Consider the following 22503-nt stretch of genomic DNA (forward strand, 5'->3'; position numbering starts at 1 on the left):
CCTCTCTTTCGGTGAACGGTATCTCCACCTTTTTTTGGTTATTCTCAGCGCAGATTCAAGTTGTAATCAGGTCATTTATACTTTTACTTTTTTAGTCCTTTTGTATCCATTCCGGACGATAGCGGATGTTTTTCCGCTTGGGATGTCGTCGGTGGGAACCATGTTTCGTCTTACGAGGAGGACAAGACAAGACCTTCATCAGGCAAGGCAGAATGGAGGATCCCCTCTTTTTGCTTCTGAGGGTCATGGGGGAAAAAAGAACAGTAAGGGAAGGGTTAGGCTAGATCTAGCCCCTCCCTTCTCCCACTATCAGCTAGGTCTTCCGAAGTTCAACAAGAGGGATATTTTTCCGTTGGCGAAAATTGCTTGGCTGGGGGGGGGGATGGTGGAGGTAGTTTTTTCTTTGTGTGCGGCTAGACATCCTGGTTAGTATTGTAAGAAAGGCTATGCTGGGAAGGTATAGCTTGGGTTCGTATGTAGCTGTTGGATTAGTGACTTTGTTACGGCGTAGATGGAGATCTCGAAGGCGGTCGAAGATCGGTAGGCGGACCATTTTTGAAATCGGTGGTGGTGATGCGAGTCGACTGGAATGAAGCGATTATGCATTGCACATATGTATGCGGCATGACTACCGATGATACTTTCGGGGATAGCATCCATTCGAGACTCGAACCCTGATATAACAAGCTAAAAGAAAAGAAAAAGTGTTTTAGTTGCGATCTGTCGTCGCAGAATTCCTTGGGGAGAAAGTCCGTCGGCATCGAAAGAACCGAGCAAGGGGGGGCGGTTTCATTCAACAGCTGCAGTTCAGATCATCATCATAATTAAAGCCGGAACGTCGGTTTCTTTTGTATTTTCCAACCTGTTCGTTAAATTATAATTAACATGTTCTTTGACTCCGAGGGATCGAGGAGTGTTATAAAAATGCGGTGGTGGTGGCGGCGCTTCCTTTTTCTTTCTTTCTTTTACTTTGTTCTTTGTGGTAAGTTTCAATTGTTGCGAAATCCAAACGATGAGTGAGGCAAGCTCAAGTTATGTTGGGTTTTCTTTTCGGTCAGCCCTTTTTCGCCCGGATGACGGACAGAAGTCCGATATGATTGGATTCGTTTCTTTTTCGACCTCCCTTCGCTGCGAAAAGTGTCAGAATAGGCCAATGGTTGGGTCTGACTTGCAGTAGTCGGTTCCCATCTGTAACTGGCGGTCTACCAGAATGTTGTAGCGAAGCGGAGCACGTACTATACAGTCGTCGGTTTGCGGTTAACCAAACAGCTTTAAAACCCAGCCGCTACAATTAGAGTTAAGTAGTACTCTAACACTCGAGTCAAATCGGTGGAGGGAGCTGAGCAGAGGAGTCGACTCGGATCCCATTGCTTTTCTTGGCCTTTCTTCGTAGCTTAGGAAGGAAGACAAAAAAGGTGACCGTTCTTAGGCAAGACTTGCATGATTGCGTTCTGCAGGCGGACCCGATGGACGATATGATATGATATGATATGATATGATTTGAAGAGAAGAGAAGAAGAAGACGAAGAAGTGACAGCGAGACGGTGGTTCCTCCTTCGCCGCCGCCGCCCAACCATCATGGCTTCTCCATAGGGATTGCGATCCTGCATGGCATGGCGCGCATGTCTCTGATCATATGAGAGCCTTGCTTTTTGAACGAACGGAAAAAAGGTGGGAATTGAGAAGGGGAGGCAAAACGGATCCAACTAGTGTCGTATTGCCTCTGCTTTTAGAAGTAGTTTTGGGCTAAGCGGGTGGTATAACTTTAGTAATTGGCTTTAGTATTGAATATGCCGAAGAGTTTAAAGACTTAGTATACATACAACGGAAGCGGACCGAACAGGGGGGGGGGGGGGGTTATAGTACACAAGAAACCTGACCTGGCCAGCGTCGATGCCATGGCCATGGACGTTAACGTTAACGTTTCTTCCAAGTTAACTTAACAAGCCACAGTGCGACGACGAGGACGGGGGGGGGCGCGGGATCAAGAGCTCGGTATTTTTTTCTTCTTCCTTTCTTCTTCTACTTTCTCTCCCTTTCCTTGTTCCAAGAAAAATTCCTGAGGGTTTGAAGAAAGGAAAGGAAAGAGAGTTTTGACGAGAAATAAGCCGTCAACGATAACAGCTGGAGCGAGCCGGTCAGGCCAGACCAGACCAGACCAGACCTTCACTGTGACGAGCTAAGACCTCGGGATATCGATCCTGGCCTTTGCCGACACTGCCAATTGGCAATTGGCATTATCAGCCTTGGATATGGGAACAGCAGGATTTCGCATGTATGTACGTATATGTGTATGTATGTACTATGTGTATTGTATTGTATAATTTACTTACATACCGCCGCTAAAAAGAAAGCATGGGTGATGGTGGTGCACCTACTCTGTTCAGCAGCGTTTTCGACGAGGAATGCGCACATGCATCGAATGCGACCGAAAGGATGAAAATATGCTAGCTAGGCGGCGCAAGGTTCGCACACACGAAAAAAAATAGGGAGCAGAAGGGGGAGAAAATATTCAAGAGACCGGGTTTGTACAATTGTAGACGGGAGGGAGAGAGAGGAAAGGGAAAGGGAAAGGAAAAGGGAGGGGAGAGAGAAGAGGAGATCGAATCTTGCGATCATGATATTATATCGATCATGAGAGCGATTTTTCCTTTTCCTTCCAGTGCAGCGCCAGCCGTTCGCAAAAGCCTAAGCTCATGAGAAAGTTTATAATTATATACGGCGGCACGGCGCAGATAATAAGGTCAATTAAGTCACGCCTGGAGATACCGCCGGATTCCTTTTGATTCAGGTTATATTTTCTTTTTTGTTCTTTCCGAGCGAGGTTTTGAGAGGGTGTGGAAGGAGCAAAAACGAGCGCTTGATGACGCCTGTCAGCACCGAAGCCATGCGACATCACTAATTCCACCACTACTACCTACGAGGCTGCTGCTGTTGCTGCTGCGAGCGTATACTATATATGCACTACGATACTTGGTGTATGTATGTATGTATGTACAACATTCGATGGGTTTGAAAATCGCACATCTGCAGGTGATATGATATCTGGAGGTAGGTTGGCCAGTTGGACAGGTAGCCCAAGACCCAGGCTTCGGAGCTAGTGCAAGTGCTGTACGATGTATCATTATCATCATACGATGTACGTAGTAAGTACTTTGTGTCAATCTGAATTGCTGAATTGCCGGGCCCAACAGATTGATTGATTGATTGATTGATTGATTGAAATCACAAATTGTAAAAAATATTTTAAACACAATCAATCGCCTTTCGGCCGGTGAACGACGAAATTGGAACCGGCGGCGGCGAAAATCGAGTGAGAGTTTTTGCGACAAGCGGGAACTGAGCTGTTTTTGTTTTTTTTTGTTTTTTCTGTTCCGTCAGTTCTGTCATCGGTTTAGTTTAGTTTGCAATTGTAGCTACTTTGTGTGTGTGTGTGTGTGTGTGTGCGATCATGTCAGGCCCTGCCTGGAAATTTAAACCTAGCGAGCGCATTTCGAAATCGAAGGCGACAGAAGAAAAAAATATGATAAAATGGAAGTTGGAATGTGGATGGTGAAAATAAAGAAAAACAAGAGGAAGGGGGAAAGAGGGCAGGGTTAATGGATGGTGATGATGATGATGCGCAATACAATAGAGTCGAGTAGTGACAGTATACTACTACTAATACTAATACTAATACTCATAGCAATAACCTCTTAATATTAATAGCCAGCTAAGCGGTGGGGATCTGATCCACAATATATTAACATCAATACCGGTTAGCATTGACGTTATATCTGAAATAACATGCTAACAGGCTCTTAATCCGTAGTATCTTCGTCATGGAATTGCGCATTAACAATGATATCTTGGTTAATTATATTTTAATATGATATCTTGAACTAGTGATACCATCTCCACCTCCGCCGACGGTAAAGAGCGGCAAAACAATATGATGAATGTACATAATAGTACATATAAATGTTTACTTCTTAATTACCCAAGTAAGATAGAAGTAAAAGTACCGATTCGAGTAACAAAAATAATAATAAATAAAAAAAAGAGTGTTCGACTAGTGGAGAGTCGACCGGGGCCCTCGTTTTGTTTATGTATTTCTCATGCATGACTGCGACTGAAGCAAGTTGTGGATGCAGCATCGAACCGGCCAATCAGGTCCGGGATTGGGACCGACGCCTGGGGCGATATCTGAACGCAGGAGAGAGGACACACATATGTGCACCCATAATCGACAAGAGCCAATGCCCGTCGAAGAGTGGAAGTACTTTTAAGTATGAGATCGAGGCAAGAAGCCAGCCAGAAGGGTGGATTAACCATCTTGGGACTATGTGAGCATGTACCCGGCAAATGCGGAGCTTGAATTCTGGGCCCTTTTTGATTTTCTTTTTGGGGGAGGGGGGAAAGAGCATGGCATGGCAGACAAATGATATCGCCATCTAGATCTACGGGGTTGACGGTTGGAATTAAAGGTCAGCGAGTGATCGTGAGTCTTAAATAGAAGCATGAATGGATTCCCAGGAGTACAGCGACCGGTTGTGAACATGTGCGCAAGTTGCGATTCGAGCAGCGACGGGTCAAATATGATATGATATATAAGTAATCAATCTAGATATCTCTTCTATTCTTCTATTCTTCTTGTAAGTACGTCTTGTCTACTTAAGTAAGTAAGTAGCTAGGTCTGTCTATACTCGCAAGTACTTCTTACTCGAGTAAAGCTAGTTTTAAGTTAACCGGCTTGCTTGCTTGCTTGCTTGCTTGCTTGCTTGCTTGGTTGTTTCGTCCACAATCCAGATCAATTAATTCGCAATCGAAACAGACAGTTAATCACACTAGCTTACTCCACACACACTTAATCTATACGGTACTATACGATACTATACTCTATCTTCTCTTTCCCCGACAGACTTCATACCTGATATTCATCATTGTCGCTATCTATCTATCTATCTGTCTACCTGTCTATCTATCTAAATATTATTATCATCTGTCTCGGAATTATGATTCGATCAAATTAACATCAAATCGCAAATTATTTACCTTCGCGATTGAATATTCGTCGTCGAGACGCTCCAATTGTAAGTAGCAGACCGACTGCCGCACAAAGCCGTCGCCTTTTCTTTCTTTCTTTTCTTTCTTTCTTTCTTTTCTTTCTTTCTTTCTTTCTTTCTTTCTTTCTTTCTTTATCCCTCTCTTTCTGGTCGTAGCCGATTGATTCGATTCGGATCTTGGACTGTTTTGCGCTTGTGCTTGTGCTCGTGCTTGTGCTTGTTGGCGGGTCCCCTCATTCAGTCACTGCGCTGTACTCAGTCACTTCTCACTCCTCTCCCCCCTTCCCTTCCCGAACCAGGCCTCCTTCTTCTTCTTCTCCTCCTTCTCCTTCTCCTCTTCTTTATCACTAGGATCATCATCATCATCATCATAATCATCATCATCTTTTTTATTCTATTCTACTATTTTCCTTCTTCAAGGGACTGGATTACGAAGAGTGGAAGGATATAGCTATCAAACCGCTTATATTCTATATTGTCTGTCCTTTTGACCAAGACAAATACACTATCTTATCCTATACTATACCCTTTCCTTGTGAGTGAACATTATCTACTAGGTAGTTTATATACTTCTTCATCTTCATTCATTGTTCTTCTGGCGATTCGTATTTTATTTTATTTTTTACTCTGATTCCAACGTCGTCCGATCCTTCCCTTTCAAACTTGCTGTTTCTGCATGCGCACACACACACACACTTTCATTCCCTCGCTCTCCCTCGCTCTTGCTCTCTCCCTCAACTCTCAACTCTCAACTCTCAACTCTCTCACACACACTCTTCCAACCAACCAACCAGCCAACCAACCTCACCCTTCCATCCTCCCATCCATCCTCCCATCATCACCATCAATCTTCACACATCTAAAACCCTCAATCTTGAGGCACTGACACCCCATCTATCTGTTGTCGCAGAAGGTCTATATATCTTCTTTCTCTCGTCTGTCGGGAATCTGTCCATATCCGTCCATCCGGTCTTCCAATCTTCGTCACCTTTTCGAGGCTGTTGAACTTGTCGCTACTACTGCTACTGCTGCTGCTGCTGTTGGCTTGAGAATATAACCAACCAACAGCGCACTCATCCATCCCCCCTTCCATCCATCCATACTCCCATCCTATCGCGTCCGGCACAGCCTGCTGCTCATCCTGCCTTCGTATCCGCTCGCGCTGGCATCGAGCCTTTTTTTCTCTTTCATCTCTTGCCAATCTTCATCCCCGATTTCTGGCTCTTCTCCACCCGTCGGCTCTCGCTCCCTGTTCTGAGCGTCGACCACTTATCTCCTACTCTCCATTCCTTGGACAGCGAAACACCCGACCTGGCTGGTATGTCCCATTAAATCCAACACTCATCAGAATAATCATCCATCTTCAGTACATTTTCATCCTGCTTTTATTTCGCTTCTATCTCTCTATCTCTCTCTCTGCATCTCGCTCTCCATTTCTCCGTGTCCTCTCGGCCCTTCCTGCCTGGATTTTCCGTTGTTCTTTTTTATTGTCTCGAATTTTTGGGGTCCTCTTTGCTCATCGCGGATGCAGTTCATTATAACAGCCTTCCCGGCCCTCAAAGGTCACCATTAGCGTGATCCTCCGGTTTCTTCAGCTTCTATTCCGTCTTAATCCGGGTCCCAGTATCTGCTCTGGGATAGATTTTAAGGTACTTTTTTTTCCATTCATATTCTCTTTTTTCCCCCCCGAGCCCCCCTGATATCCTTCGGTTGTAACGTTATATATATCTAACGAATCCTATTATTAAACAGTCACTCTACCGATCGCATCTATAATCCCTTAATCATATTTCCTTGGGCATCATGAATCTCCAAGCCATCTTGACCGATCAGATCTCCAATTCCACCCCTATTGCTCACGCTGGAGCAACCTTAGTGGCTCCTTCTCATCCACACAATATGCCGAAACACGTCAACTTCACCCTCATTACCGACCCCGCTGAGCTCACCAGCGACCTGAGCAACCTTCCTAACGTTAAATTCACCATCAATACTCACGATACAACCGAATCCATCACAACTGCCATCACCTCCTTCTTCGGTTTATTTTCCAATGGCCCGACTGCTGTGTCGTCCCATCGTGTCTCGTTCGAGGATGAGAATGAAAACCGTATCATTCTCTCTTATAACAATGTCAGAGAGAATCAAAACATCTTCGTCAGACCTTTGGGAGAGGCTCTACACATCACCCGTGATAGCCGAGGAACGAGTCCTAACAAATCTCGCGGCGGTTCTGCAGCTATGTCTAGGTCAAGGAGTAACAAGAGGCATGCATCAAGTACTCCGACTCCTGATGCAGATCTGAGGAAACAAATTGAACCAGTCGCCAGTGCCGAAATCTCCGTTGAGAACATCCTCGAGGGATCTAGGAGAAAGCGATTAAAGTTTGAGAGCTCCGTATGTCCTTTGTTTCCTCATCTTATCAAAAATTTCTATATTTTTTTTTAAAAAAAATTTCGCATTTCTAATAGGCAACACAGGAACTTCCTCTCTTCCCTGAGATGACGAATAGATTCGGTGCTCCATCTTCGTCGTCTGCGAGTCCATCAAGGCCGACTCCTCAATTAACCCCTTACTCTCAGCCTGGTCATCAAACCGCATATGCTCACCCTCAATCTGCCTACCTTTACTCCCTTGGTACTGAACCTACTCCTCCCCCGAGCGCGACCACGAATACTAGGGTCACATTACCAACTCCCGCTCCCACAATCGCTTCCTGTATCTCTGATGAAGACGCTGCTATTCAATTGATGCGCTTGGGGGAGAAGCCGACCAATAATGGCCACTCTCACCACCATCACCAATTTCGTCATCAGTACTCCCCCGATCTTGACTACAACGGCCAACCAACACACACCCTGCTCCCAAGTCCTGTTTCTCACGGCTACAGCCAACACACCAGCCCTGTCAGAGTCGGATATAGCAGAACCCTTACTTATGAAGAAGCTGAGGACGATGTTCGCGATGGTAACTATGTCGCATCCGACGACTACCAGGATGAAGACGATGAAATCCCTCTGCTCCATAAGAGGTCACACTTTGCTCCTAATCGTCAGGCCCCCCCACCTCCCAACGGTGTGAGGAAGAAGGCACCCTCCAAGCCTAAGAAGATTAAGAAGCCTACCAACAATCTCATCCCTGCTCCGCAACTCAACGCTTTCCCGGGATATCCATCGGCAGATACAAGCTTCAACGGTTTGGAAGCAGCCACATCCCTTGCCAATCTCGCAAACCCTGAAGGGAAGTATATCCAACAGGGTGTTATGCTCCCACCTGAACCCCAGGAAAACCAAAAGCCGCGATGCCAACGATGCCGCAAGTCGAAGAAGGGCTGCGACCGTCAACGCCCTTGCCAACGGTGCAAGGATGCTGGAATCCCAGCCGATCAGTGTATTAGCGAGGATGAAGCTGGTACTCGCCGTGGTCGCATGAATGCCGCAAAGGCTGCCGCTGCCAACGGTATCATGAAACCAAAGGCTCCCAAACCAAAGAAGCGCAAGGTCACACCCGAGCAGATCTAAGCGGACCGGCCCCCCCCCTCATATATCCTCCGCTACCGGCCACCTTTCAGTTCTTTTCCCCATCCAACATCGGATTCGGATATCTTTTCTCAACAAAAGCACCTGGAATGGTTTTTAAAGTTTCCTTTCGCTTTGTATATCTTGTACACCTAGTTCCTATAGTTCGCCACCTTTTTCAGCTTTCCCTCACCACGGTCATCGCCAACCCGACCTACGACGCCAATGTTTGCAAACACTCACCTCATTCCTCTTTTTACGACTCTCAAAAAACAACAATCACATATAGACTTATAAACACGACGGCCATTACGAAACTCGCTTCTCGCCCCCGATATCTTTCATCCTGAACCTCCTTTTGCAAACCCTGTAAAGTCCTAACCCTGTATTATCCTTTTCCTTTTTTATCTTTATCTTTTGTTGCTTTACTGTTTAGTTCATCGCGTCGGTGCATATCAGGTTCAGTCGGCAAAATATTCATGATTGCGAGATTTTTTTTCTCTTCTTTTTTCTTGTTCTTCCCTCCCTGTCCCTGCTCCTTTCCGCTTTGATGTGGGATATATCCATGTATTAACTCTAGTGTCTGTATTCCCTCCGGTGTTTTCCCCTCGTTTTCTTCATTTCCTATGGGTTCCTCAATTATAACTTTCTTTTGTCTGGGGCTCCTCTTCCTCCTCCTCCATTTCCTTTCGGTCATCGGTTTTGATTGTATTTTCCCTATTTCCTCTTCGATCACATTTCCGGTTTGGCCTTTCCTTATCCTTCTTTTGAAAATATGGTTTCGGAGTTATTTGATTTCATTGCTAGGTTTTTTTCTGCGTCCCTTTTTTTGTTTTTGTTGATTTGATCACCGCTTTACTATCCATCTCCCCTACATACAAACAACAATATAACAGTCAGAAATAAAGGTGACCCTGCATGATAGTCCATTCTATCCAAGGGGTGCTTTTTTTCAATTCAAGGGCTGTACTACATACGCAGCCATATTCTTCCTCTCTGCTGCTGCCTGCTGTTGCTACTGATCTGAGTACTCTATCTTTTTTTTTTTTTTTTTTTTTTTCGCTTGCCTATTTTTTTATCTCTCCACAATAGGGGCTGAGAGGGGAGGGGGCTGAAGAATACCTCGAGCACCCGCTAAGCTGCTTCCGTGTACCTAAGTAAGGGGAATGGAAAGAATACAAATATCAATAAGTGTATAACACAATAAAAAATGCATCCTTGCTGGAGTCCAGATAATATCTCCGACGTGAAGTAGAAAACGACCAATCATGTATGGTCAGATGTCGCATCAGATCAGATCTGAGATCGCAATCGGAAACAGTTGTACAAATGTATCAGAATCGAATCAATTGCCACCGATAGTCTCTTGACCTGCACCAGCCGCCCAGGAATGTTAAGTCAGCAGCAGCAACAGCGACAGCAGCAAGAAGCAAGATCTTGATCGCCTTAAGCACCAGCCCCTGCATCTACCCCGGATTAGCCCATGTACATGTAAAGGACCAGACACACCAGCTAAGCGCCCACCCTGCGCCCACCAGCCTGACGGTGGTGGTTCGATTGACGGCGAACGAGGCCGGAACAGCCCTGTCCAGGCCGTTATGTGTTGCGGTTGACGTCTAAATATAGCAGCTCGCTTGGCGGCGTAAGCGAGGGCACGCTACCAAAAGCTTGGCCTGTTTTCATGCATAATTGCTTCTTCCAATATAATAATTTTTCCAGTCATTCGGGTTTCCCTTGCTACCATAGCAGAGCAGAGAACCCTCCCGTTCCCCACCGCAGCCACTCCGACCACTACCACCACCACCATCATCACCACCATCACCACCACAGCTCCTCTGCCGAATCTCGAAAGATGCCGCCAAAGCCTAGACGGCCTCCGAAGCCACGTGGGGGAGCTGCCGCTGCTTCTTCTTCTACCGCTGCAGAAGATTCTCATAAGCAAGAGGAATTCGAACCATCTTTGACAGCAGCTGAATCATCCGCATCAGTACCCTCAGAACCCATTGAATCCACTCCGCTCGCCATCCCGCCCCCTTCCGGCCGCCTCGAAGGTTTAAATAACCCTGCCGCTCCAAATCTCCGTTCAACAAGGGCCACCACCGTTTCTACAGTAGCCGAGGCTTCCGGATCCACAGCAACCGTCCAACCGCCCGTCCTCGCACCAGGAGAACGACCGAAACCGAAATTAAAATTTGCACCGAAGAATACAATAAGGAAAACTAAAGAGTATGATTTATCTCCCCCCTGTTTTTTTTTCTCTTGGGAGCGGCTGGCGGGTGTGATGGTTTTTTCTTTCTTTTCTTGTTGGGATTAATGGGATGAAGAAGATTGACTGACAGGGTATGATGTGGTGTGCAGGGAACGAGAACAATTAAACCGGCAATATGATCCTCCACCACAGGGTGATTCTCTTAATGCATTCGGAGTTACACGTGGTGGACCTTCTGGGCGTGGTGCTAGGGGTAGAGGACGGGGTAGAGGTGGATTCGGTAGAGGTGATGGTGGACCGAAGCGGGAAGAGGTCGCTGTTGCTTCGGGACCGTTTTCCATGGGTAGTGTGATTACTAGTAAGGAATCTCCCCATCATAAATTCCCCAAGATTATCATTTTATCACAAATCAATCCCCTTGCAAACTTTATAATAGAAACGATGGAACTGATCATTTGTTGTGAATTACTATTACTACTACTACTATAGTGGGCGGAAAACAGAAGGTTTCGATAGAACGCCTTTCACGATCCTTCCGAACTAATCGAGTGAGTGGATTGAAGACTAAACGCGAAATCGGGGAAGACGGAGAGATCAAAGATGAGCCCTATTCGTCATCGGACTCGGAGGGTGGGCCGAAGGTCGATGTGGAGATGATTGAGATGATTAGCAGCGATGAAGAGGAGGATGGAGAAGGTGGGGAGAAGAAATATTCATCTGTTCGAGGGTTCGCACCGGTTAGGATTGAGAGAAGGGAGCACGTTGATAAGTCGGCGCAGCAAGGTGGGGGGAAGGAAGAAAAGGGAAAGAAAGACGTCAAAGGGAAGGGTAAAGAGGTTGATTTGGAGATCTTGGAGGAGAGGAAAGCGAGATCTGGGAGGAGGGATTCGGGGACAGGACCGCGGGGTAGGTTATCAATCTTAGTCAAGGATCAAAAAAAGGCTCAGGGAAGGTTTACTAATACGGGGCCGGATTTTAGTCAAAATTGAACCGTCAGAATCACCGAAAGCTACTAGACGGACTACCAGGTCTCCAGAACAGATTAAGAAGAAACAATCAAGCTCCCCTGAAGATAGACGGCGGAAGCAGGTGGCTAGGTCGAGATCTGGGAACCGCAAGAAGGACATAATTGTTCCTCAGTCGCAGGAGGATTTCGAAGAGATCGATAGATACGAAGTTGATCGATTCTCTATGTTAAATGAACTGGGTCCAGCGCTGCCAGAAAGGGGTGTGGATGCCGAGGGAGACCATGATATGGTATACTCCCCAAGTTCTCACCAACATTTTCGGGAAGGGCCTCGCTAACTAGTGGATTTGACAGGATGATGCCGCCATGATACCTCCCGAACCCCGACCGGACGAGAAACAGAACAAACTATACTTATTCCAATTCCCGCCTGTCTTACCACTTATGGAACCTGTCGAAGATGTTGAAGATGCAGAGGCCCAGGTCAAGGAAGAAGATTCCACGGCACCGGCCGCCGCTAGCTCATCCAATCAGCCGGCTATCAAAAAGGAAGAAAAGCCCAAACCAAAATATACCAGCCTTGCAGATGTTCAGAAAGCGCAGCTACCGCCTGGTACAGCTGGAAAATTAAATGTTCACAGGTCGGGCAGAGTTACTATGGTGTTTGGCGGGATAGAGTTTGAAGTTCAGAGAGGAGTCGAATGCGACTTTTTGCAAGACATCGTGGTTCTGCAGAAGGACAGTGGAGCGTTAGATGAGAGAGGGAAACCGAAGGGGAGAGCATGGGGAATGGGACAACTAAAAGGGAAGTTCGTCGTGACACCTGATATCAGCAAGTTAGTCTGATTTTACCATTGGTAGGACAAAGATTGTCGATGTAAGATAAGTATGATACTCCCAAGAGTAAGAGCGTGGTATGATAGACATATGAGATCTATATTAATGAGCTGTCCATGACATCGATTCGATACCCGCAAAGCTTCAAGCTGTGATTTGTTTTCTCCCTTGACAAGATCTGTGCAAGGTTAATGTTCCCCAAATTTGCGTACCTTTTCACCAAGCATCAAGCAATCACAGCCACCACAGACTTCTGAGGCAGCGGTTTGACCAGTATCTTCCTGCAGCCCGCTAAGACATAAAGGTGCAACGGTTCCTTGCGAACAGTAGCTAAAACGGCTTGGTGTGCCTCTTTGCGGCTAGATGACAGTGCTTGGCAGGCTGTTTCATCCGCAACACCAGACATTATCACACCGTGACACTCCGCAGTATTAGGAAGAGACAGATTCTGATAAATATACATTTTCACGGCTATGGGAAGGTTGGATATATAAAAAGCAGAATGATTCCGGTGGTGAGGTGAGGTTGATAGCTGACAGGTTCGAGAATCTTTTCTTTCTTCCTCCACCACCACAGCATTCCTTTCAGTTTTCAATTCTTTTTTTTGCTATACTGGCTGGTCCAGGTCGATACATCATTTTTTTATCGATTTTCAATTCTTTCATCAGCAAATTTATTTAATATTTTTATTTTTTATTTTTCATTCTTCTCCTTCTTTCAAGGCCGGTCCTTCAGTTGTTTTAATATAAAATAATCTGTCAAAATGAGAGTATCAATCCTCTTCACTTCCCTCCTCCTCACGGCCACAACCCTCGCCGCTCCATACGGTTCTCGATTATACAGTCGACAAAACAATCATGAAATCGAACAACTTAGTGCCCTCCAGCAGCTCGCCACAGGTTCCGACGATGAGATCAGACTTGCCGCCCACGAAGCCGGCATGGATGAACTTATCGAAGCCAAGTCCGGAAAATTCGGCACCCACTCTGCCACGTTTAGCGGACGATCCTTGATCAAGAAGATCGGTCTAAACCTCATGGGAACTCTCGGTGTTCCACAGGATATGCTTGAACTTATCGGCGCCGTTCCAGATCCCTTACTGAAGCAGATGATTAAACAACCGCTCGGTCAATTGAAGAACAGTCTTGACTCCCTCAAGTCCGGAAAGATCCCAAACCTACCTGGAGTTTCACCGAAGGAGTTGATCATGCAAGTTCTACCGAACTTGGGAGTTCCGGAAAACATGGTGAACTTGATCAAAGCCGCGCCGGATAGTTTCATCACCAAAATCACAGATCTACCGGGTGGACAGTTATCCGCCACGATTAAAGAATTGAAGGCCGGAAAAATCCCAACGATCCCTGGTGTCGATAAAGCAGAGATGATTCTTCAATTCTTACCATCTTTGGGTCTTCCTGTTCTCGTCGTTGATATCTTGAAGGCTACACCCGGTGCTATCGAACAGCTTGGAAACTTGGATGCCAATCAATTGGATAAGCTTCTTAAGGACTTCAAGGAAGGTAAATTCACCGGTATCCCCGGTTTGGACCTTGGTGGACCTTCTACTCCTACCACGCCTACTACTCCGACCACTCCGACCACTCCTACTACCCCGGTTTCCAGTGGACCTGTGGGTGCGAACCCGGTGCTTCCAGTTAATCCTGTAGCTTCTGCACCTGCTGGTAACCTTCCCGTTCAACCAGTAACTTCTGCACCTGCTGGCAATCTTCCTGTTCAGCCTGTGACCGGTGCACCTGTCGGTAACCTTCCAGCTACTGGTGGCCTCCCGGCTGCTGGTACCCTTCCAGTTGCGCCGGCAGGATTTGGACTTACATTGTAATGTGACGAAGGGATACCTTTGATTTTCTATTTTCTTTTTATTTTTCTTTCTTTCTTGATTTTTTTTATTATGATGTTTAGCGATGTAATAATATTCATAAGCAGATATGATACGAGTTTCTTTTTTCTTTCTATATCCTGAATTCAATGAAATGAAATAAAAAAATACGACCTTTTTTTCCTGTTCAAAACGGAAAAAAAAAGGTGAATTGCATGAACCTCAAGTTTCTCCTTCATACGATTTTTTAGTGATTTCAATAAACAAGCAAAGGTATGTAGATAGAAGAAAAAAGAAGGCCTAATTAGAAGTTTATCAAATAAGGAAAGTAGAAGCAACTATCCAAGTATATAAAAACATGAATCTCGTTTCGAAATTTCGCTCCGTTTCACATAGTCTTATACAGAAGTAGCTACCGAAGCCCAGTGGCTGGGCTCAGCCAGCCATCAAAACAACACAGTTTCACCTCAAAATCCAACTCTCGAAATCCTTCCCTCTCTGATATCCTGATCCTGAGAAAAAAAAGATACCATCGATCGATATTATATTGATCATGCAAATGCAAAAGTATCAACAACAATGCACCCCTTCCAACGAACTCTTCTAACCCGGACTCTCTCATCATCAATATCATCGTGCGCCCGTCGTCGGTTGGCGGTCCATAAGCCCTTACTAATCCGCAGAATCCACATCTCCCAACCTTTATTCTCCAAGGGAGATCAAGGCGAGTCTGATGACTATGATAACGTGTTGCGGAATATAATCCTTCAGGCTAGTTTGGGGGATAACCTTAGGAAGTTTCCGGAGGTAAATAAGGTAGAAGGAGAAGGAGGAGGGAAAGAACCTGTGAAGAAAGAAGGGAAGGAAGAAGAAGAGGCTGAGGAGGGTGATAAAGAACCGACGAATTTGTTGATTACGCTGGATGCGTTGGGGACGTTATATGAAATCAAGAATGGAGATTTAGGACGGCAGTATGCACTCGTTGCGGAGAAGTGCGGATTGAAAGGGTTGGATCCTGGTGATGTTGCTAGGAGTTTTAAAGATGGTATGAATTACTTGTTTTGTTTATTCCATCCATCCTATATACATACATATGTAATTATGTTTTTACATGAGAGTAAGTTATTTTGTAGAGATATCACTAATATAAAAATCGGGCGGGATGATATCATGATATATATAGCATTCAAGGAACTTTCAACATCACATCCAAATTACGGATATCACACCAAAGGCATGGACCCAAGAAAATGGTGGGAAGAAGTAACAAAAAGGACATTCGAACCTTTACTCCCCACTTCGACCGTCACAAAATACCCCACAAACCTCGCTGAAGCCCTGTGGACCCATTTCTCCACCGATACCGGCTACTCAATCTTCAACGGAACCATCCCGTTCCTTTGGAACATCAAGGATCTCAAAGCCGTGGCTACCAGAACCCGCGAGGGTGAAGCGGATTGGAAGTATCGTACTATAACCATCGGTGTAATCTCCAATTCCGATAATAGGGTAGCCAGTGTACTCTCTTCGATGGGTATTGCTATTACCCACCGAGCCATGTCTCAAGACGGTGAACTTAAAAAGAAAAAGACGAAAAGTTCGTTGAGGAGGCAAGGGAGTAAACTTGTCAAATCGTTGAGGAAAGCTGGGGTTTTAACATCGGAGTCGAAGAGTTTGATGCTTGAGGCTTTGGATGTGAAGAATGAAATTATAGGCGGGGATCAGGTGGTAGATTTTCTAGTTACCAGTTGTGAAATTGGGGCTGCGAAACCGCAGAAGGAGATCTTTGAGACGGCGAGGAAGGCGGCAAGGAATTCGGTTATAGAGAAGTTTGGGATCGAGGAGGCGCGGAAAGGGTGGGATTGGTATCATGTTGGGGATAATAAGGAGGAGGACGTGGTGGGTGCCTATGAAGCTGGAGGGGTCGGGATATTATTTGACAGGAACAAGGAGATCGGGGAAACAGAGACGATTGTAGAAGGGTCTGAGGAAGGGGTCGGGTATAAAGCTATGGTTATTGGGGATTTGAGGGAGGTTGCGGAGTTCACGGAAGGGCTTAGCATTTTGTATCAGGCGGGTGGTGAGAAAATCCCTTACCCACGTAGGGTTCAGCAACTACAATAATGGCCTTGCAGAGAAGATATATCAATATCGATATCAAGCATGTTGACACTTCATGGCATCTCGAAGTTAATGTATCTCTGAAATACCTATTCGAAGTATGTTAAATATTTCAGTGAGGCTGTATTACTTGTACTAAGATTCGAACATATATTTAGAATAGTTCTTTATATATCTCATTTCGTCTCGTCTTAAGATCTTGTAGTTTATTTTACAACTTGAAAGCCAAACCAACCACGAAGAAAACTAAGAAACGAGACATTATATTACAGCACTATATACTTATATCATTATGCAAAGTTGTATATGCCATTGGGTAATACACATGCTAATATACCAAAATAGAACCCGCCTTTCATCGTCATAAAATCATCGTATCAATTCGCTTTTTGTTATTCCTTTTTGTTTCCCATATATCCATAATATCCAAAGGGAAATACCAAAAGAAAGAAATACAAAATAGGAACTATAAATTATACATACATACTTAAAAAAGCATCTTCGCTAAAAAATAGCTTGCCCGCCATGAAAGAATTCATCTACAACGGCCGTTTAAGGCCTTCCACCAAACTGAGGAAGTAATATATTTTTTCCTTCTTCTCTCCTACACTTTACTTTGCCTTTGGCTTTGGAGTGCCACCGCTTCGGACCTTCTGGGCGGCTGGTCGCTTCAAGTGATGTTCTGGGATCCAGCTCTCGTCGAATCCGGTCTTAACATCTGTAGAAGTGGTCTTCGCTTCGACTGGGACGACTGGGCGAACACGCTTTGGCTTGGGGAGCATGGGGACAACCCAGGTTTGGTAGGCGACGTATCCACCAGCAGAGACGAGGCCGAGGATGAAGACGTAGAGGAAGAGGCTGCAGTTCATATTAGTAAACAAGTCCTTATCTTCCAACATCCTGTTTTGTGGAACAAAATTTCCAAAAACATATATATAAAAAAGAAAAGAAAAAAGGATAACTCACATCTGAGGATCCAACAAGCTAGTTGGTGGTTCTGCAACAGAGATAGTGCTATTGAAAGCAGTATACTGCACAGCCTTTCCGTGTTTCTCAACCGAAAACAGAACACCGAGCTCCAAGACAACATCCTGAGCGTGCATATTTGGCACAAACGAGTACGGAACGTTCGTGGTACCCGAGGCAGGAATCTCAGTTCCTTGCTTGGAGACCGTCAAGTTGCGAAGGATTACTGAACGGTCGTGCTTTCGGAGCTGACCGCCCACCGCCTGAACCGTTATTGGGTAGGCCTCTTGGTTGGTAATTTCGACATTGATACGGGCGACTTTGCCATTGACGACAGTGATCCCTAGAGGTGAGTCATTGTCTGGGAAGGTCACCTTAACATTGGTGTTCATGGCATAAGGCTCTTCGGAGGGCTTGCTGCCGGTTGGAGGGTCAATAGCCAGAACAGAACCTGTGAGCAAGGCGACGAACGGGAGGGCGGAGAGGAAGCGCATTGTGAAGGACAGGACGGTAGGGTACCAATTGAGTGGATGCCGGTAGGAGAAAAGAAGATAGATGATGGGAAATGAAGTTGAGGATGAGGTTGGGGAAGAAGCGGACGAGGTTTCGAGGTTATGTCCGCTTTAGTTTTGGCAACACGACTGAGGCCAGAATGTCATAATTTCCCAAATTTCGGTAAAACGTCACCGCCAATATTCAATTAATTCGAATTCAGGCTTCCACCAGCTTCGATTCTCTCGTATCGTACACTCGCGCGGTCCAATAATATTGTACAGGTTATATGCGATATGGAAGGTAAATAATAAACGGGCTCTTAGAACTGGTCCGCATCTTCCTGCGACTTTGCCAGCGATTCTTTGACTTGTTCGACCCAAGCGTCGTTACCCGGCTTGAAATCCTCCCATGCAATCACGTTCTTCCCGAGCTCGTACTCGCCTTGTCGCGATCTCGTCAATGCGACTAATGTCGCTGCAGAACCCAACGCCTCACCAATGCTGTTTTAACGCGAGTTAGCTCGTGAATTCCCGCGTGTCGGGGCACAATTAGGCACATATGAACTTACTCATGCGCAATGGATCGGACGTATGTACCACGCGACACTGTCATCTTTAGATGAACGACTGATGGTTTGCCTTCTTCATGATAAATCGGCTGTGGCGGTGGTGGCGTTGGTTCCTTCTCACTTTCTCCCTCACTTCCTGCTTCTTTCTTCTCTTCCGTTGCAGTTTCAATTCCGTCCTTTTGATCATAATACTTCTTCGTTCTTTTCGCCAATCTTGCAGTTTTAACCGCCTCAGCTGTCGCTTTCCTCTTTTCAGATGCCTCAAATTCCTCGTCGCTCACAGCGTTGGGGCCAAGGTCGATACCGCTTTTTAGGTCTTCCTCTTTATCCGCTCCCATACCTAATTCCTGATACGCCTTTGCTGCGGCCTTTTCTACCTCTGAAGCTTCCCTCGTAGGATACGCCCATTCATGTCCTGAGTCTCCAGCCTCGAATTTTGTAATTTCTAGGGAAGATATCGTACACGGTCGTTTCTTGATTTCGACGGGGATGGGTATTCCTTCACGGGCATATTCGTATAGTCTTTTCCCGTTAAGATTTAACGCTGAGAACCTATAAATCAGATTAGCTCAATTAGTCTCGTGGGTCTTCATTTCAGACAGTATATGGCCTCTCTCTTACATCGGCGGTCGCTGGTAAATGTCCCCTCTGAATTTGTCTAGGACGCCTTCTACAGCCTCTTTTGTGATATGTCCGTAAGGTTTTCTCGCCGTGATCTTGCCTTCTTTGTCATAGCTGTCCGTACTTATGCCGAAGATTGCAACTGCTTCGTACTCCTTGGTACAGTCGAGATAGTTTGATAACCGCTTTGTACCTTTTCCAACTCCCACGATTAATACGCCAGCTAGAATTCCCCCACACCAACGTATTAGCTATAAATTCTCTTTCCCCTCATTTTCCTCCTTTAAGTTTTAACTGTAACACCTAGGGATATATTCCACATACTGGCCATGGGATCTAATGTCCCTCCATGTCCCAATTTGACTTGAGTATCGCCCTTCCTATTCTTCCTGGATCGTCTCGTAGTAGACTGCCGACGATCTTGGTGGTCGGAATATGCCTTCTGTGCTTCGAGGTGGTCGGCGAAGAATTCGGATTTGCCGAAGGTAACTTGGAGATTCCGTAGAACTTGGGCGGAAGTACGACCAGCGGGTTTGTTAACCGCTATATAAGATAGTTTTGTTAGCTACCTGTTTAATGAAGGATTGTAGATGGATCTTTTTTTTTAAAAAAAAAAAAAGCTGACAGCAATTGCATGTGAACGATTGGAGGTTTACCTATGATACCGTCGGTCACCATGCTTTTGAATATTTTCTGCATTGACGACGATGGAGATGGGAAAGAAAGCGGATTGGTTCGGAATGAGTCAACTTAATTCGATTGAGAGGTTGCGAACAGCTCTGTCGCAGAAAGCAGGAAAGGTATTTTGCGTATCACGTGATCAGACATCTACGCAACAAATCTTCGTTGTTGGGTTTTGGAGCTTTCAATTGGGGTTCGAATTCTTGGGATACCCGAGCTTTGAAGACAGTTTCATAATCAAATCTGTGACACCATATTTTATTTTATTTTCGAATTATCGCTCGTGATACAATTGTACTCTTTCTTTTTATTTTTTAAAATTTTTTTGGATTTTATTCTTTTAAGACGTATTAATACTAACTACATCGCGATCGATGATACATGTAAGTGTTAATTAAAAAATCGACATCGAAATGAAGCCCAAAGAAAACATGCAAAGAAAATCGATAATTAACATGATTAAGTTTAAAGTATATAGCAAGTAAGTAATTAAGTATTAATTGATAGAAGTGTCGTTCAGCAAAGTCCTGCCTCGTCCCGAACCGATCCTCCCAAAATTTGGTATTTTTGTATACGAAAAGAAAGAAAAAGGAAAGAAAAGAGAGAGAAAAACGACAATATCTCAATGAAAAACAAAAAAACGTAGCACTGGGCCAGAGATGGGGTATAATTTATATTAAGAGAAAAAATAAGACCGATAAATCCCACAATTTGGGGTTTAGTACCTCCAATTGGATGATACCCACGAGAAGTCCAGCGGTAGATTGAGGCTTTTAAAGGAAAGTGACAGTGCAGTCCCAAATAATTAGCTGTGTGAGCACGCGGGATGTACCCATTCAGCCACTTCTGCTAGCTCCTAGTTGCTGTCGGGAACTAGTGCCAGTATGGGACGATGTGGAGTCGGTATGCCTTTTCGGCGACATTTTCGATAGAATTTCCGACCACCCACTTGAACATGTTCGAATATTTCTCTCTCACATCAACATAAGAGGGGTTACTGAGAAGCAGTGCGAGATAAGCCCAGTTATCATACGCTCTGATGTCGGTCTCATCTCCATTAAGCTATAGCATTAGAAAAAGTGGGTATGTGAGTATTAACTTTTAAAAATTTTTATTTTTGTTTTTTTAATAAATCGGTAAGAGAGAACATACCTCCGAGAACTTGAGAAGTTTGAGATCTTTAGCGTTCAGAATGCCGTGTGAAATCTCCTTGATATCCTCTGGTGTCGCTTTTTCGATAGGATCGTCCTCAGAGACGGCGTAGTTGACAGAGGTCAAGGGTATCCCCTTACCGCAATTTGGACAAAAGGACTCGTTTTGATACATTTGACGGGCAGTAAGGACCAAATACCTGATGCCGAGCATAAGTTCCCGGCTTTGGAAGCATCGTAGACTTGCGGTGACTTTGTCCGTCAAATCATCATGTGATTTTGCGAGGCTGCGGACTGAGTCACCCGCGTAGGTTCGCCATATTCCTTCGATTTTTTTGACGTTTTCTCTATGTTGTTCTTCAATATCGTCGAGTTCCTCTTCCATGTAGTCTTCAAATCGTGCTTTTATCTTTTGAAATTCCAATAGAACGAATTTTTGAACGTCGTCTTGCATTTTTTGTAGTTTTTGGTTGGTGAGCTCCGTCGCCTCTTTGAGGGACATTGCCTCGAGAGACTCTTGGAGCTGCTCCTGTGTCATACCGGCGGGGATATACTTACTTTTTTTCTGCTCTAAATTATAAAGTAGAAACCAAGTAGGCGCACCCCGAAAGCTTGAGGCTGGAGGGCTTGGAACGTGGTCTTTGTGGCAGTGGTCGTGTCTTAGCGTTTTTTCTTTCTTTTCTGGCTGGACTAACACTCTTAGGTGAAGATTTTAGGAAAGAAAGGGGGGTGGTGGAGGGGGGGTATGAGGGATGCTGCAGCCGCGCCTTTTATACCACAGAGGGGACAGATAATTGGAGCGATGGGAGATGCAAAATAATCTCGGTGTATACAGAGCTAAACGCGAGAATTCACGGCTTTATAAATACATAAAGTACTGAATTATATCCCGCTATTGCCTCTTCGCTAGCCTTTTAAACTTGTGAGAACATACGATCTCTACCGAAAGGTTTATGCGGGGGGGTTCTATTTATGTCGGCGGGTGGGAAGATCTGACTACCGATCTTCCGCGCGGATAATGTAGCTTGCGCATAAGCTATCGTATACATATAAAGTATGAGGGGGATTGGGAAGATATCGACATATTCCTCGCCACCGTTACACTTCTACGAACTATGACAGACGAAATCAATAGAAATTAGTATTGGCTCTTTTAAACAGTTTGTTAGAAACTGAGAGTGTTCTTGGGCGCAAAATACGCTTTGATCGGAGAAGTTATTGAAGCAATTAAGAGGATATCGTAAAATGCACCGTATACATGCATGTAGATATATATTGAGAGCGTCTTAAAGTTTGAAGTTCGAAAGCGATCTTGAACTAAATTTATAAAAAGCGTTCAATACAAAACCTCGTACTATAATATAATATAATTTAGTATAAATATATGTATATATATCTAAAGGGGACGAGCTCGAGAGAGGGTATAACGATAATTATATAGAACTAACTACTGGCTTCGATCGATGATCACTGTGATAATATACGCG

General features: G+C 45.0%; 7 protein-coding genes across 7 annotated transcripts; 4 read left to right on the forward strand and 3 right to left on the reverse strand.

The window, feature by feature from the left end:
* Nucleotides 1–6848: 6848 nt before the first annotated feature.
* Nucleotides 6849–8566, forward strand: AOL_s00083g408 (uncharacterized protein; the record flags this gene model as incomplete). Its single annotated transcript, XM_011125587.1, has 2 exons — nt 6849–7442; nt 7526–8566. 2 exons carry the CDS (start codon nt 6849–6851, stop codon nt 8564–8566), a joined length of 1635 nt encoding a protein of 544 aa, XP_011123889.1.
* A 1849-nt stretch (nt 8567–10415) lies between these two features.
* AOL_s00083g409 (uncharacterized protein) lies at nt 10416–12585 on the forward strand (the record flags this gene model as incomplete). Its single annotated transcript, XM_011125588.1, has 5 exons — nt 10416–10789; nt 10922–11130; nt 11262–11678; nt 11752–12029; nt 12094–12585. The coding sequence occupies 5 exons, from the start codon at nt 10416–10418 to the stop codon at nt 12583–12585; spliced, it is 1770 nt and encodes a 589-aa protein (XP_011123890.1).
* A 754-nt stretch (nt 12586–13339) lies between these two features.
* Nucleotides 13340–14416, forward strand: AOL_s00083g410 (uncharacterized protein; the record flags this gene model as incomplete). Its single annotated transcript, XM_011125589.1, has 1 exon — nt 13340–14416. The coding sequence occupies one exon, from the start codon at nt 13340–13342 to the stop codon at nt 14414–14416; it is 1077 nt and encodes a 358-aa protein (XP_011123891.1).
* Nucleotides 14417–14992: 576 nt separating this feature from the next.
* Nucleotides 14993–16537, forward strand: AOL_s00083g411 (uncharacterized protein; the record flags this gene model as incomplete). Its single annotated transcript, XM_011125590.1, has 2 exons — nt 14993–15458; nt 15597–16537. 2 exons carry the CDS (start codon nt 14993–14995, stop codon nt 16535–16537), a joined length of 1407 nt encoding a protein of 468 aa, XP_011123892.1.
* A 608-nt stretch (nt 16538–17145) lies between these two features.
* On the reverse strand, nt 17146–17994 carry AOL_s00083g412 (uncharacterized protein; the record flags this gene model as incomplete). The annotated part of the gene is made up of 2 exons (XM_011125591.1): nt 17146–17392; nt 17501–17994. 2 exons carry the CDS (start codon nt 17992–17994, stop codon nt 17146–17148), a joined length of 741 nt encoding a protein of 246 aa, XP_011123893.1.
* Nucleotides 17995–18314: 320 nt separating this feature from the next.
* On the reverse strand, nt 18315–19862 carry AOL_s00083g413 (uncharacterized protein; the record flags this gene model as incomplete). The annotated part of the gene is made up of 5 exons (XM_011125592.1): nt 18315–18495; nt 18564–19115; nt 19185–19407; nt 19509–19727; nt 19841–19862. The coding sequence occupies 5 exons, from the start codon at nt 19860–19862 to the stop codon at nt 18315–18317; spliced, it is 1197 nt and encodes a 398-aa protein (XP_011123894.1).
* Nucleotides 19863–20738: 876 nt separating this feature from the next.
* On the reverse strand, nt 20739–21554 carry AOL_s00083g414 (uncharacterized protein; the record flags this gene model as incomplete). The annotated part of the gene is made up of 2 exons (XM_011125593.1): nt 20739–20927; nt 21018–21554. 2 exons carry the CDS (start codon nt 21552–21554, stop codon nt 20739–20741), a joined length of 726 nt encoding a protein of 241 aa, XP_011123895.1.
* Between the last annotated feature and the right edge of the window lie 949 nt (nt 21555–22503).

This window comes from Orbilia oligospora (assembly GCF_000225545.1).
Source record: "Orbilia oligospora ATCC 24927 unplaced genomic scaffold scaffold00083, whole genome shotgun sequence".
In the NCBI taxonomy this organism is placed as follows: Eukaryota; Fungi; Ascomycota; class Orbiliomycetes; order Orbiliales; family Orbiliaceae; genus Orbilia; species Orbilia oligospora.